The sequence below is a fragment of the Fundulus heteroclitus genome, unplaced genomic scaffold (assembly GCF_011125445.2).
Source record: "Fundulus heteroclitus isolate FHET01 unplaced genomic scaffold, MU-UCD_Fhet_4.1 scaffold_92, whole genome shotgun sequence".
Lineage (NCBI taxonomy): Eukaryota > Metazoa > Chordata > Actinopteri > Cyprinodontiformes > Fundulidae > Fundulus > Fundulus heteroclitus.
This window is the reverse complement of record NW_023397384.1, coordinates 46171-65523: the sequence shown is the minus strand read 5'-3', so window position 1 is coordinate 65523 and position 19353 is coordinate 46171. Positions and strand designations below refer to the sequence as shown.

General features: G+C 41.7%; 1 protein-coding gene and 1 long non-coding RNA gene across 2 annotated transcripts; both read left to right on the top strand.

The window, feature by feature from the left end:
* Window positions 1-12275: 12275 nt before the first annotated feature.
* Window positions 12276-16885, top strand: LOC105919982 (polymeric immunoglobulin receptor). Its single transcript, XM_021312262.2, has 4 exons — window positions 12276-12334; window positions 14385-14717; window positions 15148-15447; window positions 16563-16885. Exons 1-4 carry the CDS (start codon window positions 12295-12297, stop codon window positions 16883-16885), a joined length of 996 nt encoding a protein of 331 aa, XP_021167937.2. The 5' UTR covers window positions 12276-12294.
* Window positions 16886-17686: 801 nt separating this feature from the next.
* On the top strand, window positions 17687-18492 carry LOC118562436. Its single transcript, XR_004930617.1, has 3 exons — window positions 17687-17778; window positions 17875-17924; window positions 18365-18492. It is a non-coding gene; the product is annotated as an uncharacterized LOC118562436 (long non-coding RNA).
* The last annotated feature ends 861 nt before the right edge of the window (window positions 18493-19353 follow it).

The window sequence follows — 19353 nt, the reverse complement described above, 5'->3', positions numbered from 1 at the left end:
GATTCTTTTCTAATCTTTATCTAGAAAAGGCATACTATAATGACACAACTTATTGAATAAGTCTGACACAGCCACGTTATAGGACTTTATTTCTGATGTTACTATTTCTAGAAGTGCTGCAAGTTAACTGTCATTAAGGAAATGAGGTGGTTGTCTTGTTTCGTTGTTCATTTGACCTTTTCTTAATATATGTGGCTTTCAGGTGGTGCTCTTTATCCAATTGTGGCTCTACCTCCTGTTCTGCTGCTGATACTGATAATCATCCTGGTGAAAGTTTGCAAGAACAAGTGTTACAGAGTGAAAAGTGAGTTATGCTTCTCAGTAAGGCTTTTCATATCAAAACAAACAAAAGTAAACATGTGTGTCCAAACAACTTTATCTTTTGCACTTTGTTTCTATAGCAACAGAAGCTGTCACAAACAGACATATACCAGAGGTATGGGACCCACCGCAAGATGTGTTTGTAAGAAACTGAAGTTCATATCTCTGCTAGCATGCAGTTTCTATTAAGCAATACTTTTAAGTGTTTTAAGATAATTATTTTATATATTAACTTCAGGTTGGCCTGAAAACAAATCAAAAAAGAAAAGAAAACCAAATCAAGAATTGAGCTCGATCTAAAACCATTGAGCCTCTTCGTGTGGCAAAACAAAAACATATAAATAAAAATTTTAAATCCTCTGAATTGATTCATGTTTTTTTAATCAGAAGCATCTAACTCTGAAAGACTCATACTTTCTGAGAACCCAACCACCACTAAAACATCTCACTCATTGGCTTGCCATTTTCTCACACTTAGTCTTCAGCTTCTGACCCTTGAATAGTTAACTACCTTGTTTCACACGGCACTAAACCTTAAGTAAAGATCCTCATTTAGACACTCTATTATGGTTGTGAACAGGTTGAAGATTAGCAGGTATCATGTGAGATAAATAAAAGATCTGGCCAATTAAATAGAAAGTTAAATATCACAATAATCTGAGCTCAACACACCAATAAGTCTTCCTTCACATATTGATGATTGGTATTTTCTTGGTTTGTTTTCAGTTTTATGAAAATTATGATGCTCTTGGTATGCACTCACAGCAGAGGATCCACAAACAACGGGGCACCAGTGACCACGTCGATGACAGAGCTGGAGATGAAGCAGATTATGATAGCGTAATAACAACTGAACTGGCAATCTACTGTAACCAGCCCCTCCACTTCGTCCACAGGAGATGAAGATCGCAGATTAAAATATATAGTTGAAACCAGATATTTAGAGATATTGTGTTAAAAAAAAACACATAACAAATCATCTCACTCTCTGAAACCTTTGCAATTTTAGTTAATTTAGGATCACTATAGTTATTTCTATTTAGAAAATACAAGAATGGTGATTGAGTGAGATTTCAAGCTATCTTCAAAAGTCAGGAGTTCATATGTGTTTACTTAGTTTTTTGAAGAACTATCTGTAACCTTTTTGACTTGGTTCAAATGTTTTTGGTATCTTTTTACAAGCTTCTCACAATAGTTTGCTGGAACTTTGGCTCATTGCTCCTGTGGGGACTGGGGTAACCGAGTAAGGCGTATAGATTGCCTTGTTCACACGCAAGATTTCAGCTGTACCCATAGATTTTCTTTGGGACTAGTTTGGCGGTATGATTAAGGTTTTTATCTCCGTTTGGAGGACCTGTTTGCCACCCATCTTAAACCTTCTAGCTGATGTCTTGAGGTCTTTCTTCAATATTTCCCCATAATCTTCTGTCCTCATGATGGCATCTATTTTGTATAGTGCATCAGTCCCTCCTGCAGCAAAACACCCAAACAGCATGGTGCTGCCACACTTGTACATCACAGTTGGGATGACAGCAGCTGTTGCTCAAGGGTTGTTGTGGACACTCTGCTCGACAATGTCTTAATCCCTTAGACAGATAACCAGTCTTCTTCCTGAAAAATATGGATGGAGATTCCCATTGTGCCGCTCTTGCTCATGCTTGTTTGAACAGACTAACTTCAGGCATCTGGAAATGGTACCCAAGGATGAACTAGATTAGTGGAAGCCCACAATTGTCTTGGCTGATTTAGGTAGATTTGGTTTCCTTTAAGTCATACATATAGCACGGTATTTGAGATTTAGCCTTAAAACACAGTATTTCCACAGATGGACCTCCATGTTGCTCAAAGGTTTGCTGTGACATCATCATCTGGGCTTTCTCAAATCACCATAGTTCATGAAAACTTCTGACTCTAATGAAACTAATTAAAAATTCCAATAAATGTCTTGTTATTCTGACATTTAGCAAATAGAAAAAAAATTAGATTTATAACTGAGTTGCAACAGGAAAGGTTTAGTCTGCTCTAATATCAGACGGTGAGAAAAATTGATATGTGCATTTTTACCCAATGCATGTAAATATCTGGTTTGAAACGTACCACCATTTGTTTCTGCCACTTTTATTCACAAAACTTGCTTTGTGATTCATTAGCTTTTGTTACAGTTGATTCATTTTGTTACCATTAGCATTTCAAACTTACATCAGCTATAAATGTTTGCTTTGTCAATGCAAAGATTTCATTTGCCTCATATTAACAAACAAGGGCTTCTAGATTTTAACAGTGCACAGTTTGAGACAAATAAAAACGTCTGTAAGCTGCTTGTAAATGCTGTTTTAAAAAACCAAAAACCTCCCATGATGTTTTTTTTCCTTTGTGCTATACAAATGAGATATTAAAAAAATCCCTTCTGTCAGTTCTGAGTGAATTATGAAATAAATAAAAGTGTCTGAAAATAACTAAGTGCAACTTTTTATCTGGACGTGTGATGTACAACTCTTTCTATATTTCTATTGTTTTATTTACTTGCCACTTTTTGGTACCTTGAAGTGAATACAAATAAATATACAAATTTTTAAACACTATGTGCAATATGCACTCTGTGCATGCTGTAATATAACACATTGTCACAGTTCTTTAAGCAATTAAGTATTATTACTTAGGCTATGTTTTAACTTTCACTTAAGGAGAACTGAATCAAGACTTTAACTTCCTGGTTCTCCTGAGCTACAGTTTTGGCCAACAAGGACCATCTGAAAGTCAAGTCAGTTAAACAGGTCAGTTAACTGGGTTAAAACAGAGGAGGCGCTTCTTTCACCTTTCAGTCAACTTTCATGTGTGGCAGGTTGCACCAAAAAGCCAGTCAGATAGAAAGATAACTGCTGACTCTCCTTACAACATCACAGTACCCTCTTAAAGTTACCAAGCCAATACATGGCTTCAACAGATGCCTGAGGTACTACATTTAAGGTAAGTATAAGAAAATTAAGTGGAAAAAAAAACAAAGAAAAAGTTTGCTTACACCATTATCTGTCCCAAATTACAGTATGTTTCGTTTTTAATAGAAACACTTAGTGTGGGAGTCAATACACCGAAACCAGGTTTCCACCAACACAACAGTTTCTAAAAAGTGTACATAGGTATAATAGGTATAACGCAGATGTCATTCAAGCAGTCCAAACTCCATTGCTTTAGCTGTGGTAGCCAAACAAAAAACATGTTCCCAGCTCTTAGAAACTTCTTGATCGGTATAAAATCACTGAAGCACCTGTTTCTTCACTAACAACTTTTCAATTTGCAACCAGTCTGCAGGCCCTAAAAGGTGCCATGTTGTGTGTTTTTCTTTGCAAGCATGGATGGTGTATGGCAGGTGAGAGTCAGACTAAGAGCTAGAGGATGGATCAGGCATGCAAGAAGAGGGAAAATATTGAGTGTGATGAAGATGAGGCCATGTGGCCTATTCGTCAAGAGAGAAGAGACTAGAAGAGACAGTTAACCCTAGTATTTTCTGTTGGAATATTTCATTTTTAGCCACAATCTGAAAAAAAGAATGAATAATCAATACAATTTGGATCACAGCATATCTGATTCTGGATAATTTTTTGCAAGAAGGCTAATTTGACAACAAATGACACTGACATGTAAGCTGCGTACAGTCATTGACTGCAATGACCAGCTATGCTGCACTGATTCACACTGAGTGCGGTATTTTGTATTTTATTGCCTCTTGTGTAATGAATGATTGGAAGGGCTCAAACATTTGTGTGCGGGTTGTGTTGTTTGAGGGCAAAATTTTCTTTTGGTTCATATTTTAAATGTTTTGGCAGAGTTATAGCCTTTTGCAAACAAACTGTCATTTTGACCATTTGTGCCACTGTTTAGGCCTCTGTGTCAACTGTTTTGAAAAATGTGTATTTTGAGTCAACTGCTACGGCAGAGCAATCAATAAAAACTGTAATAAATAGAATATAGGTGCTTTCTGATTTCATTCTTGACTCTTGAGCAATAAATGCAGTAATGCTCCTAGCTAAGACTAAGAAAGTAGAGCACATCACCCCAGTCCTAAAGTCCTTACACTGGCTCCCTGTATCTCAGAGAATAGACTTTAAAATACTTCTGTTAGTCTATAAATTCCTGAATGGCTTAGCACCTAAATACATCACAGACTTGTTATCAGTGTATCAACCCTCCAGACCACTCAGGTCTTCTGGCTGCAGTCTGCTCTGCATACCTAGAACCAGAACCAAACACGGAGAAGCAGCATTTAGTTCCTATGCTCCACTTATCTGGAACAAACTTCCAGAAAACTGTAAAAGTGCGGAAAGCCTGAGTTCCTTTAAATCGAGATTAAAAACACATTTGTTTAAAATTGCCTTTGAATGTTCCAGTTAAACTGTTATACTATTTTTAATGTTCTTTTTTGTTTCTACATTCTATCCCTACTTGCTTTTATTCCTATATTTTAATCATGTAAAACACTTTGCATTGTCTCTGTACTGAATTGTGCGATATAAATAAATTTGCCTTGCCTTGCCTTGCCTAGCTGATTGTTAACCGCCGTAAAAAAACACAAAAGGAATATGTTTTTTTCTGGTTAGCTTCATGGGTTTTTTGGGTAATCTCCGGCCATATTTTCCCCAATAAAACCATCGATGCCTGCTCAGCGACTCGATGAACACCTCACACAAGCAGAGGCATTATTCAACAATATTTTGGCTTCAATGGAGACGATCCAGGCCCTATCAAATGCTACAACGCTTGGGCAGCAGCTGACGACTTAAACTGCAGACTCAGTGGACAGTCGCTTAGCCTTTCCTTTTCCATCCTGCAAGCGGAGCATGCCTTTGCCAGCTGCAGTTGCAGTCAGAAGACAGTATGGCCCTCGCTGTGAAGCTCAACAGTGCTTCGGTGAATGGACATCACCAACAAGGATGAAAGGTAATTTTAGACATTCTGATAAAATCATGGGCTGGCTTAACAGATGGGCCGTGTTAGCATATCAGAGAGATTGCTATTACAGACTTTGAACTCGCCGACACCCAGTCACGTCTCGGTGCTGTCACATAATTTGAGTGGCTGCTGGTGGGACAGACAGCAGAAAACCACTAATTTCTCTTTTGTTTGGATGATCTCCTTGTGCATGAATGGATTCTCTCTGGGTACTCAGATGTCCTCCCACAGTCCAAAAATATAGCTGTTATGTTAATTGTTTTTTCTTAATTCTGTCAGGATTCTCTGTGTGCTGCTCTACTCTAACTCTATTCCTCAGGTGTGTCTGGTTGGCTGAGGAGGCGTGGCCCACACCTGCAGCTCGTTGCAGGCGGCTTCCTCTGGCTTCTTAAGCAGAGCGCTGACAGATGGAAGACGCCAGAGCCTTAACCAGTCGTGGTACGACGTGGCCTCTGTCCCTACTCTCGGAAACCAGCTTGTGAGTTTTTGCTCTTCGTTTTTTGACTAATTTTTGGATCTCTGTTTTGCCTCAGATTTTTGTGCTTGGATGCACTCACCCGTCTTGACGTCTCGTTCCGAAGAAACAGACCAGCAGAACCGCCTGCTCAGATTTTGCTCTGGCGCTCCCCTCATACTTCCTGGATGTTACCCAGCGAGGCCTGAGTTCCCCTCTCCCGGTTTCTGCTGGTTCTGCATTCACTCTGGTCAATCCATCTGTCAACCGTTGCCGACGAGGTTCGCTCAGGATCCCTCGCCAGTTACATCAGCCGTCCTCAGCCACCAGCCGCCTAACTCCAGCTGAGTAGAATCATAGAGTACTCCCGACGCTACTTCTTCCCGGTTAGGTCCGCCCGGCTAAATGGTAAGCAGCGCACTTCTAGCAATTCCCCTGGTTCAACTTTCAGAGTTTCTGACTTCCTCTTTCTTACAGACTCGCCTGCCTTGACGTTCTGACCCAGCCGACTCACCCGTAGTTCCGTCCATAGATCTGCCTGTTTCCTAAAATAAACATCTTAAAACTGTGTTTTGCCTCCCGATCGTATCTGCATGTGGGCTCGTCACCTGAAAACCATGACAGAAGAAGGCTCTGGCCCCCAAAGTCCAGCGGATACGTTCGGGCGGCAGTTAGCCGCACAGCAAGAGCAGATGCAGTCGCTAGGTTTAGCCGTCAATTCAACACAGGAACAGCTTCATAGATTAGCCGCTCAGTTTAGCCAGCTCATGGACACAGTTACTTCCGCGATGACGTCGCCTGTCACTCAAAACATTAGCACCCCGCCTCCCGTCGCTCCGAGCACTGATAATCAGCTTTGGGCTCCGCCACTTGAGGGCGCGTCACCTAGTCCGGAGAGATTCTCTGGTGACCATGGGAGTTGCGGAGGTTTCCTTTTTCAGTGTAAACTGGTGTTTAACCGATCCCCCCAGACTTTCGCCTCAGATGAGGTTAAGATATCTTATGTATTACGACTCCTAACAGGTAAGGCACTTAGTTGGGCTGAGGCTCGATTCCCTGATTGTCAGTCATTCGGGGTTACTTTTCAGGAATTCGTTACCGAGTTTAAGACTATTTTTTCGCCCGAGTTAGATTCGGCTCACCAGTCTCGTCATCTCCTCTCGTTAAGACAGCGCGGTCGACGCGTATCTGACTTCTCAGTGGAGTTTCGTACGGTTGCCGCAGCAGCGGATTGGCAACCAAGACCGTTAAAGGCAGTATTTTTTCAGGCTCTTGATGAATCCCTTAAGGATGAATTAGCCCGGGTGGAGGAACCCGGGGATTTTGAGGATTTTGTGGCGCTAGCTATCCGGTTGGATACCCGGCTACGTAGTCGGAGCCGAGTTAGACCGAACCAAGTCATGCGATCATCCACCTCTTCCACGCTCACCCATAGGGAACCGCGGTCCGCTCCATCACCTCCCGAACCCATGCAGTTGGGCCAGGTTGGTTTAACCAATAAGGAGCGTCAACAGCGCTTCGCGGGCAACTTATGTCTATACTGTGGAGGGGAAGGTCATTTCCTTAAAGATTGTCCGGTTCGGCCAAAAGATCCAGTCCACCGTTCGTAACGGGGAGAACGGTGGACGTTAGTAGTTCTAGCCCCCGAGTAGTCACTAAGGCGCCATCTCTTTCTCGCTTACATTTACCAGTGACGTTAATGTTTGATCAAGATACTTTCGATGTCTCGGCTCTAGTTGATTCCGGTTCGGACTTCAACCTAATTGACCAAACCATAGTGGATCAGCTTCGTGTGCCGGTCGAACCTTTACCTGAGCCTCTCCGGGTGTCGTCCTTGGAGGGGCAGAGTTTAACCTTAATCACCCATCGCACTCGACCACTAGTAGTGATAGTTTCGGGTAACCACCGGGAACAACTTTCGTTTTTCGTGTTCCCTGTCAAGCGTTCACCCGTTGTTTTGGGTTTAGCCTGGTTAAGTGTCCACAGCCCGCAGTTTAACTGGGCCGAGTCCCGATTAGAATCTTGGTCTCCAGCTTGTCATTCTCGTTGCTTACAGTCCGCTCGCACTGTATCTGTTACCCCTTCCCCTGAGACAGAATCTGGGGACGTTATTGACCTCTCGCTAATTCCGGAAGAATACCACGATCTTCAGAGGGTATTCAGTAAGACTCAGGCTTGTTCACTTCCCCCACATCGCCCTTACGATTGCGCTATTGACCTATTGCCTGGGGCTCCACTACCGGTGAGTCGGCTCTACAACATCTCCAGGTCAGAACGTCAAGCGCTCGAGAAGTATATAGGGGAATCTCTAGCAACGGGGTTAATCCGTCCTTCATCCTCCCCATTGGGCGCCGGGTTTTTTTTCGTTGGTAAGAAGGATGGAACCCTTCGACCCTGTATCGATTATCGAGGGCTTAACCAAATAACCGTTAAGAATAAGTACCCGCTCCCTCTATTATCCTCAGCCCTCGAACCAGTTCAGAACGCTAAGATCTTTACTAAACTTGATCTGCGCAACGCTTATCATTTGGTTCGGGTGAGACAGGGGGATGAATGGAAAACGGCCTTTAAGACCCCGCTAGGTCACTTTGAATACTTAGTCATGCCTTTTGGTTTGTGCAATGCTCCGGCAGTTTTTCAAGCATTAGTGAACGATGTCCTCCGGGATTTTCTGAATGTTTTTGTTTTCGTCTACCTAGACGATATCCTGATTTACTCTCGTGACCTAGAACAACATAAACAACACGTCCGTCTTGTTCTCCAGCGGTTATTAGAGAATCGCTTATTTGTTAAGGCCGAGAAGTGTGATTTTCACCAGTCTTCTGTTTCCTTTCTTGGTCTGGTTTTAGAGGGCGGACAGGTGAAGTCTGATCCGGAAAAGATAAGGGCAGTGGTGGAATGGCCTGTTCCTGAGTCGCGCAAACAGCTCCAACGCTTTCTTGGTTTCGCTAACTTCTATCGGCGCTTTATCAGGAACTATAGTCAGGTAGCATCTCCTTTACATGCTCTCACTTCCCCAAGGTTCCTTATGTCTGGAGTCCAGAGGCCGAGGAGGCTTTTAGTAAACTTAAGTCCCGTTTTTCCCAGGCTCCCATACTAGTTCACCCCGACCCAGCCAAACAGTTTATCTTAGAGATCGATGCCTCTAATACCGGGGTGGGAGCGGTTTTGTCCCAACAGTCGGAGGTTGACTGTAAGTTGCACCCTTGTGCGTTCTTCTCCCGTCGTTTATCCCCGGCAGAGCAGAACTATGATGTAGGTGATCGTGAGCTACTAGCTATTAAACTAGCGTTGGAGGAGTGGCGGCACTGGTTAGAGGGATCCGAGCAGCCCATCATAATATGGACAGATCACAAGAACCTCTCCTATCTGCAGTCAGCCCGTCGACTCAACTCAAGACAGGCCCGTTGGTCTTTGTTTTTCTCTCGATTCAACCTCACCATCACCTACAGACCCGGCTCCAGAAATGTCAAGCCTGATGCACTGTCCCGTCTGTTTACCTCTTTTGAACAAGAGAGGGAGCCGGAACCGATTCTTCCTCCCACTTGTACTGTTGGAGCACTGCATTGGGATCTGGAGGACAGAATCAGACAGGCCCAACTTTTAGACCCGGACCCAGGTACAGGGCCACCTGGGCTTAAGTACGTTCCCCAGTCTGTTCGTCCTGAGGTTCTACGTTGGAGTCATGACACGGAGTTTTCCGCCCATCCGGGCATTTATAGAACCCAGTCCCAGGTCTCCCGGCGTTTCTGGTGGCCTTCATGGACTAAGGATGTTAGAGAATATGTTCTCGCCTGTCCCGTTTGCGCCCAGAATAAGTCTTCTACGCAGCCACCTTCCGGTTTGTTAAATCCTCTTCCCATCCCCAGACGTCCATGGTCCCACATTGCGATTGATTTCGTTACCGGTCTCCCCTTGTCCCAAGGTATGTCAACTATCTTGACGGTAGTTGATCGGTTTTCTAAGTCCTGTCATCTTATTCCCATCCGCAAATTACCCAACGCCCTCCAGACAGCCCAGCTTCTTATCAAACATGTGTTCAAACTTCACGGCATCCCTGTTGACATCCTCTCTGACCGGGGTCCTCAGTTTATCTCCCAGGTCTGGCGGCACTTTTGCTCTGCTCTGGGTGCCCGTTATACACTCACCTCTGGATATCATCCTCAGACTAATGGCCAAACGGAACGCATGAACCAGCAATTAGAGACTACTCTCCGCTGCCTTACGTCATCTTCACCCTCTGACTGGAACAAGTTTTTGCCCTGGGTGGAGTATGCCCTCAACTCACACATCACCTCAGCTACTGGACGTTCACCTTTTGAGGTTGCTTTAGGATATCAGCCTCCACTTCTACCCACAGATGAACTCAGGATTCCCTTCACCTCCGTAAACGACTACATTGCTCGCTGCCAGGACATCTGGAGAACAACTATCACTGCCCTCACTCGCACCGCAGAGCGGAGCAAGAGGTTTGCCGACCAGCACCGCCGACCAGCTCCTCAGTATCGCCCCGGTCAGAAGGTTTGGTTATCCTCCAGAGACGTTTTGTCCAACCCATCCGCTAAGAAGCTTGCTCCCCGGTTCACTGGCCCCTATGAGATAGAGACGGTGATTAACCCGAGCACCGTCCGTTTACGTCTGCCCCCTCACTCCCGAGTACACCCTACTTTTCATGTGTCCCAGATCAAGCCCGTTTTGGACAGCAACTTGTGCCCTCCTTCCGGACCCCCTCCACCCTCCCAGGACAGTCAGAACCCTCGGGTTCTCAGGGTTGTGGATGCCCGTCGGCGAGGTAGGGGTCACCAATACCTCGTCGACTGGGAGGGTTGTAGCTCTGAGGAGCGTTCGTGGGTTTCCGCAGCTACTATATTGAATAAGGACTTGATTTCAGATTTTTGGGCTACTCAGCCCAGCACCTCTTCGTCTGGGCCGCCAGGAGGCGGCCGTTGAGGGGGGGGTAGTGTCAGGATTCTCTGTGTGCTGCTCTACTCTAACTCTATTCCTCAGGTGTGTCTGGTTGGCTGAGGAGGCGTGGCCCACACCTGCAGCTCGTTGCAGGCGGCTTCCTCTGGCTTCTTAAGCAGAGCGCTGACAGATGGAAGACGCCAGAGCCTTAACCAGTCGTGGTACGACGTGGCCTCTGTCCCTACTCTCGGAAACCAGCTTGTGAGTTTTTGCTCTTCGTTTTTTGACTAATTTTTGGATCTCTGTTTTGCCTCAGATTTTTGTGCTTGGATGCACTCACCCGTCTTGACGTCTCGTTCCGAAGAAACAGACCAGCAGAACCGCCTGCTCAGATTTTGCTCTGGCGCTCCCCTCATACTTCCTGGATGTTACCCAGCGAGGCCTGAGTTCCCCTCTCCCGGTTTCTGCTGGTTCTGCATTCACTCTGGTCAATCCATCTGTCAACCGTTGCCGACGAGGTTCGCTCAGGATCCCTCGCCAGTTACATCAGCCGTCCTCAGCCACCAGCCGCCTAACTCCAGCTGAGTAGAATCATAGAGTACTCCCGACGCTACTTCTTCCCGGTTAGGTCCGCCCGGCTAAATGGTAAGCAGCGCACTTCTAGCAATTCCCCTGGTTCAACTTTCAGAGTTTCTGACTTCCTCTTTCTTACAGACTCGCCTGCCTTGACGTTCTGACCCAGCCGACTCACCCGTAGTTCCGTCCATAGATCTGCCTGTTTCCTAAAATAAACATCTTAAAACTGTGTTTTGCCTCCCGATCGTATCTGCATGTGGGCTCGTCACCTGAAAACCATGACAAATTCCCCTCAGGTGGGAGTGTGTGCATGCATGGTTGTTTGTCCTGTGTGTCTCTGTGTGATGAGTAATGACCTGTTTAGGGTCCTCCCCCATCGCCCAGTGACCACTGGAGATAGGTATCAGCTTCCCTGGGACCCTGCACAGATAAGCATGTATAGACAATGGATGGATGGATTTTTACAGTTCAGAGGCTTTCTCTTTTCTTGTCTTGCTAATTTTATGCAATGCCAGCACATCTAAAGCTAAAAACAATGGTTTGAGCAGGAAAGTTGAAATGAGACGGTTGGGCTTAACATAATTTATACATATACAGTATCCATTGAATCACACAACCTTAGCCTTTACGCATGTAAGGGGTGAAGTGTGAAAAAACAAGAACCAGAACAGGACGAGTGGGTTGAGGGCTAATTTCTCTGCTACTGAAAAAAGGTGCCGACCCCATACCCTCAGCAGGAAATAGATCATTTCCTGTAAATGTAACACATTACTGTGAAAAACCACATGGGTTGAACACTGTTGTGCCATTGAGATTTATTTTAATGACTCTGCACATTAGACAGAAATTTTATGACAAGACATCCAAAGTAAATACAGAAAGAAAATAATTTAAAAGTGGACATTTTAATTTGGTCTTATTAAAAACAACATTTCAATTCACACATAAATATCAGGTGTATGTGAAAATCTTATCTTATATGTCTTTACATGCAAACACGTGAGAGCAATTGGTCTAGCCCCAGCCATTTCCTGTGCTCAAAGAGTTGAGAACAAGAATTTCTGTATTTTCAGGTTTGCTGCTGCTCAACGATGTTGTGGAGTTCTGAAAACCAGCGGATCTGCCTCTGCAGTAAGTTATTTAGATTTATAAAATTACATTACAAGGTCCTGCCTGTAGGCACAGGTGTCGTCAAGTTGGTAATGCTTCATTATGATCAACATAACAAATGCAGAAAGACGTGTTTGAATGCGATTCTAATGGTTGGTTAACTTTAAGCTAAAATGCAGAAAGTTACTGGTATTGTCCTACTTCAACATTTCTTTTACTTCTTTTTATGAAAATAATTTTATTGATTTTTTTCATTTACTAATAATATTGTTACTACTACTACTACTGACTGATAATGCTAATTAAAAAAATAATAATTACAATAGCAAGATTGATTGCAACTCCATCAATGAGTTTTCTTTTTTTTTTCAAACCTTCAAATCTGTTAAGATGATTTCTAACTAGCAGCCATTTAAAATCGCAAAATTACATGAGACACTTAAAAAAAAATTATGCAGAAATGTGGACTTAATGAAAAGTGTGTTTAATAACTGCTTAAACTATAGTCCCTAGAAACTAAAAATTTTTGGTCCAAGCGATTATTGGTGTGGGAGTATACACTGAAAAAAAGTGGGGTGGGTGGGATAATATCTTGTTTTCAAAAAGAAAGAGTTCTTCGCAGAAGTGTCAGGTTTTGTTGTGAGGTGGATGTTAGACAAAAGTGCAGGCAAGCATCCGGGAGTAGCATGTTTAAAGCTGTTGAAGTTGAAAGTTAGTTTATTAATAAACAACTAAGAAAGCTTACATACGGGCAGGAGAAACAGCGATCAGGAACACAACCAGAACAAGGGTTAGATAAGGGAGGACCTGACACTGAGGCCCCGTTCCCACTGCAGGCATATGTGGCCCAAATCAGATTATTTTTGCATGTCAAGTGACCAGGTCAGAAATTTTAGAACCAGTGAAAATGCTCAGATCTGAGCCAAACAGATTTTTTTCAAGTTTCATTTGAGCCATTTCCATATGTGGTCCTGAATCCCATTCGTATCTGTTCTTTTTTTAATGTGACTCCAGTGGAGTTTGATGTGACTTTCATTTGACACATGTTACAATTTTTGCGCCAGCAGCAGCTGGAGGCTATAGCAGTTAGCATTAGTAAGACAGACGGCATGACAGCTCGGTGGAGGGACAGCGGGATTTTAGCCCTCATTAATGCAGTAATTGGTTGAATCGTACAACTCAGGCTGACCGAGGGATATCATGTAAATCTGTCACTTATCTGTGCACACATTCACGCTCAATGGAAGCGCACCTTAAAACCTGCAGTGGGAACGCAGCCTGAGTATGGCTAAATTGGCTGAATAAATAAAGTTAAAGCAATTAGTACGGGCGAAACGTATAAGTTAAGCAATGATCTGACAGGGACAGGAGGAGAGCAGAACCTGATAGGAAACCATGGCGAATGAACAGATATGACCAAAAGAACTCACTAACAGAACCAAGAACAAGCAGGTAGGAAAATAATGATCAAACAGAACTACTTAAATCATAATGAACAGAAACTTACTAATGACAGAAACCTAAATTAAAAGAGTGACAAATAAATAAAATTAATGTGAGAAAACACAAACAAAACTGTGGGATGTCTAGGAATCTAAAATTAAGCAAATAAACCCCTGGGGATCAGCCTTAACAGATTTTTCTTCTGTTTATTCGGTCGCATCTAACCAGAGCACATTCTTTCACGTGTGTGCTGCCTTATGCAATGTAAGCCAGCCAAATCTTCTTCAGGGTTAAAGTCATGGTTTTTTTTTTTTGTGTGTGTGTGTGTGTGTGTGTGTGTGTGTGTGTGTGTGTGTGTTTTGTTTTTTGTTTGTTGGATTTTAAGAACAAGACAAGTACCCAAAAGGCTGACAATGTTTTTTATGGTGGGGAAAAGTACATGAAACTCATTTCACAAGAGCAATATGATTTGAAGGACATGTTTCAAACCATTATTTTAAACTACACATTTACACTAGTTACCTGCCCAGGTCTAAATACAGCTGCATACATCTCCAAACATTATATCTGTAATGTTTGTGATGTTTTTTTATTTTTTTTATTTTGTTGTTGTTCTTCTTCTTCACAGTTGTTTTATGTTGTGTAACCAGAGCAGCAGCAGTAATCCATATATCTGGATATGAAGGCAAAAGAGTGACTATTGACTGTCCCTACGATGCCGGCTTTGAGTCTCATGAGAAGTACCTGTGTAGGAGCAAGTGTCAACAGGATACAGATACTCTGATAAAGAGCACAGAAGCAGCAAAGGGCAGATACTCCACCGCTGATAACACACAGAAGCGTATCTTCACTGTAACCATCTCTCATCTAAGTTTCAAGGATGCTGGTAAATATTGGTGTGGAGTGACCAAGTTTGGACCTGACACCTACCCTTCAGAAATCTCACTGAAAGTAGAGAAAGGTAAAGAAACATTCCACTGAAATTAGGGATGATGAGGGAAAAAATTAGAATACATATATATGTTTTGTGTTGTTCAAAAGTTTTTTCTAAAATTCAAAAGATTTTTTTTGTAAAAACTTTGAATGTTGTGGCTTTGGATCCAGTTGTTGATGGCAGAATAATTTACTCACATCTATTACTCTCTGCTATGAAGGTAAAAATTTCCTTAAAGGCAGGCAAGGTATGCTTATTTGCATAGCAGAGTTTAAGAACCATACGCGAAAGGGCTTTACATGAAAAACAAAAGAAAAGGAAAGTCTGTTGGTAAGATATTGAAGAATTTCCACACACTAGTAGAAAATAAAGTAGAAATACCATATGTATTCTCTTCGCTAACAAAACACATGCTGAAGTTACCTGCATCATCCATTCTAACTTTCTATCCTAACAGAATGGTGCTGTGTGAAGACAAACATGATGAGCGGGATTGTGGGAAGTCCCGTTACATTGTCCTGTCCTTATCCACCACAACACCGGGATAACAGGAAGTTTCTCTGTAAGGGAGACCACCGTGACAATTGCACTGATTTAGTGACCGGTGGAAGCAGGTTCACCCTGCAAGACGATGTCTCTTCCAGCTCTTTCTTGGTGATGGTCACAAAGCTGGAAGAAAGCGACGCAGGGACGTACTGGTGTGGTTCAGACTCAAAATGGAGTGCTGGGAATTACACCAAGATTGAGCTGTCTCTGGGTAAGAATTTTTTACATTTTAAAATGTACTGTACCATTGAACTCATCCCTACTAATTTGGGCATAGGATAGGATACAAAAATAAAAATAGCAAAGCATTTATTAATAAAGCTCCCGAGTTATATTGTAGTGTCTTTAGAAACACAACGAAAACAAAGAAGTAACTATGATTCACAGACAGTACATGCATGTGACCTGAAACTATTTAATCGTGATATCCTGCTGTACGGCTGTGTAACCACAGCAGTGCTTCGTGTCTCTTCCTCACCGCCGTCAATTTGTGCACTGCTGCATTTCTGGTCTTTTAATCTTTCAAAAGGGGCGGCGTGAAAGTGAGCAGAACGAAAAGGACAGTTTTTTTTTTTTTGTTATTTTCCATCCTAAACAGATCAAGTCACTGGACTAAAAGCACCCTAAAACAGTTTATTTCACAGCTGGTCCTGCTGAAGTAAGATAATGCACCTCCAGCAGACACTCGCAGCTAAACACTGAAAACAAGCCAGAAAGCCCTTCACTCATGTCATCTCATGAACTTGAATGCCCTGATTCAGTTTCTCCCTTATCCGGGATCCATTTTTAAATGAGCTTTGTGTGTATAAGCTCTGAACCACGATCAGATATAACTTTCCTGGCATGAACGGGCTTTACCCAACAATGTTTTGAGATCTTGAAGTTCACACAACATTTCTACAGATTTTATATAAACCAGTACCACCAAAAGTGACATACATTTTAATACTTTGTTGTTGTGTTTTTTTTTTTTACTGCATTCTCTTTTAGGTTGGAGAATCCACTTAATATGCAACATGGATTATTTATAACCAAACTATGTTTAAAATGTAAGGTTTAAACCTACTCACATTTGGCTTCTGATATCCTTTTTTGTACGTAACTGTATTGCTAGTTATTCTTAGTTACAACTTTCTTCCAACTGTTGTTTTATCTCATAAAAGGCAAATAAAATTCTTTTTATGTTTTACTTTCGGTTTGTTTTTGTTTTTATTCTGATGAGGAAAAATATTGCTGTGGGTTTTCTCTATTACATTTTGTATTGAGCGTTGAAACATTTTTTTGGGGGAAAAAAATTTATTTCACAATCTCAAATATTCTTCACAGAGTGGTGCTGTGTGAAGACAGAAAAGATGAGCGGCACTGTGGGACATTCCTTCGTTTTGTCTTGTCCCTATCCACCACAACATCGCAATAACGAGAAATTCCTTTGCAAAGGAGAACACCGTGACAATTGCACTGATGTGCTGCTGAATCACAGCAGGTTCACTCTGCAAGAGGATGAGTCATTCAGCTCTTTCTTGGTAAAGATCACGAAGCTGGAAGAAGGTGATGCAGGGACCTACTGGTGTGGTTCGGATTCAAAGTGGAGTGCTGGAAACTACACCAAGATGGAGCTGTCAGTAGGTAAGGCAGTGGCTATCTTTTAAACACAACCATTCTAAAAGGGAAATGTAATCATAAAACAAGAGATTCACCAATATCGTAAACCAATTTCCCTGACATCAAAAACAAAGTTTCACAAACTTTTCAGGAAAAGTTGAAGAGCTGAGTGATCATGTCTTATAGTGGTGAAATATTTGTAAAACCAAACTGATAAGGTCACAACTTTGAGAGTATAAAACCTTTGGTTATGTTGCAGAATGAAGTGAATGGTTACGTTTAAAAATAATGTACACAGAAAATCACCCATGTCTGGAATTACAACTTATACAGATATGTATGTTTTCCTTGTTTGTACCCACAAACTTGGTGAAAAAAGTTGATATTGATTCTAACTAGATATTCTACATGCCACAGCAATGCAATAAACATTTGTTTTTCTGATCATGTGCTGTTTTAAATGCATGTACTGATGTCAATAGAAGGGAATTTAGTTGATCTGTGAACTTGTTTGAGTCATTTAACAGGGGAAGTTGCCCACATAAGGTTAATGTAAAATTTGGAGGATCTTAATGATAAATCCAAGTGTCTTTCTTTTAGAAATTTTGTATTTTTGACAATTGCTAAAAAAAAAATATATATTTTGGGCAACTGCTGGGCAGCACCATAGAAATGAAAACACATTTGTGCAACAGCAAGCAAACGTACATTGGAGTATATTCTTACATTTGTATCTCAATGAGGGCAATGATGTTTGTGATTATAGATAGGCATTGAAAAACCAAATGCAGACAACATAAAAGACCCACACTACATGTAATTTTCCATTTTCCTTTCTTTTCAGGTAACAGCACTCTTAAAATGGTGGTTTACATTGCTCCTCCTGGCCTCATTGTGCTTTTACTTGCTTTGGTTATTGCATATAAATGCAAATGGAAAGGTATACATTACATCCAATATAAAAAAGAAGCTTTAAAAACAGACATAACTTTGAACCACAATGTTAAGTTATCTAAAAAAGAAACTTGTGTTACAGGAACCGAAATCAAGAATGACAAAGGGAGAACGCTTGAAGCTCTGGAGATGGTAGGTGCCAACAAAATTAAAAAAAGTCCTAAAATAAATCCCAATAAGGACCCCCAAAAGGCAACAATGTTATTTAATGTTATAACACAGATGTTAAAAAAAGCTTTTAAACATACTCAATCTTATATTTCAGAAAAATCATATCCCAACCGTATATTTACAAAATAAGAAAGACTCTGGAATTGCATGCAATGAGAAAGATTGCAAATGCATGATTATAGTTAATGCAGCCCAGGATGTTACAACCATTAGACTCAGGTTGGATAGGATATCTTCCCTTCTTTATTAAAATTAAATCCTTCCAAGAATACAGATTTTTTTTCTGGAGAGAGAGAGAGAGAGAGAGGCTGCTCATCAGATTTATTCTGATTATACTGTTTCCTTTTATTCCTTTTCCTTTATAATGAACATTTACCTGGTTTTCTTTGTTTTCTGCATAGATTTCCGTAAAGCCAGAAGAGCCCGTTTACAAGAACATTCATGATGAGGCACCACTGGACAGCCAGGATAATGTTTATGAAAACATTCCAACAATAAAAGACATCTTCTCTGTGTATATGTAGTACAGACCCCCCCCCCCCCCCCCCCCCCCCCCGATAATGTTGAGATGATGCTGTAAAACGTGTGAAAATGTGTTTTATTTAAACCAAAAAGCTTTTGATCCAGAGTAAAGATCATGAAAGTTGTCTCTGTTGTGAAAAATATTGTTATATATATTTGATGTTAGAAAAAGAAACTGCTATATGTAGCTAAAAAAAATTAAAAGATGTTACGTTCACTTTGAGCATCATTTAGTTTTCATTATGATTTACTGGTGTCCGGTTACTAACATTTTAAGACACTTTACCCAAATAATTGATGGGAATAATGTGCATTTCTCACACGTTTCTCATGCGCCGTTGTCAAAAATCGTTTGTCTTCACATGTAGTAAAATGAGTATCATACAAGTTAAATTATATAATCAAGAAATGGAAAGAGTTATACCATTGTAATTCCTTGGATTTAAGGATTATGTTGTGATGAAAGAATAGCAATGGTGTTTCATATTCAGAAAATTGTAAATGCAAAAGAATTCTGAATGTTGTGAGATGTTTAGTTGGACATGAAGGGGGAGTTCATAGAGCGGCTTTGAAGGCCTTATATGTAGGATTAATCAGACCAGTATTAGAGTATGGGTGTTTGGTATATAGTTCAGCATCAAGTGCATCATGTAAAAAAAAGGTGCATTCAAGCACAAGCTTTAAGGTTAAAAAGAGGGGGTAATGTCGAGACATCCACGATGTCTTTCCTGGTGTCACCGAGCAGAAGCAAGAAAAGACGGCTGAACTGGAGAAGTGTCCTTTATCCACACGCACCAAGTAAAATATGACAAAAAGCGTCAGAAGGGTACCCCTCAAACTAGGGTAAGTCATTGCTTTTATTATCCTC

Excerpts from the sequence above, each read along its gene's own strand:
- LOC105919982 (XM_021312262.2), top strand. The coding sequence starts at position 12,295 with ATGTTGTGGAGTTCTGAAAACCAGCGGATCTGCCTCTGCA. Across the intron at positions 12,335-14,384 it reads CCAGCGGATCTGCCTCTGCA|TTGTTTTATGTTGTGTAACC; the intron begins GTAAGTTATTTA and ends TCTTCTTCACAG. Across the intron at positions 14,718-15,147 it reads CTCACTGAAAGTAGAGAAAG|AATGGTGCTGTGTGAAGACA; the intron begins GTAAAGAAACAT and ends CTATCCTAACAG.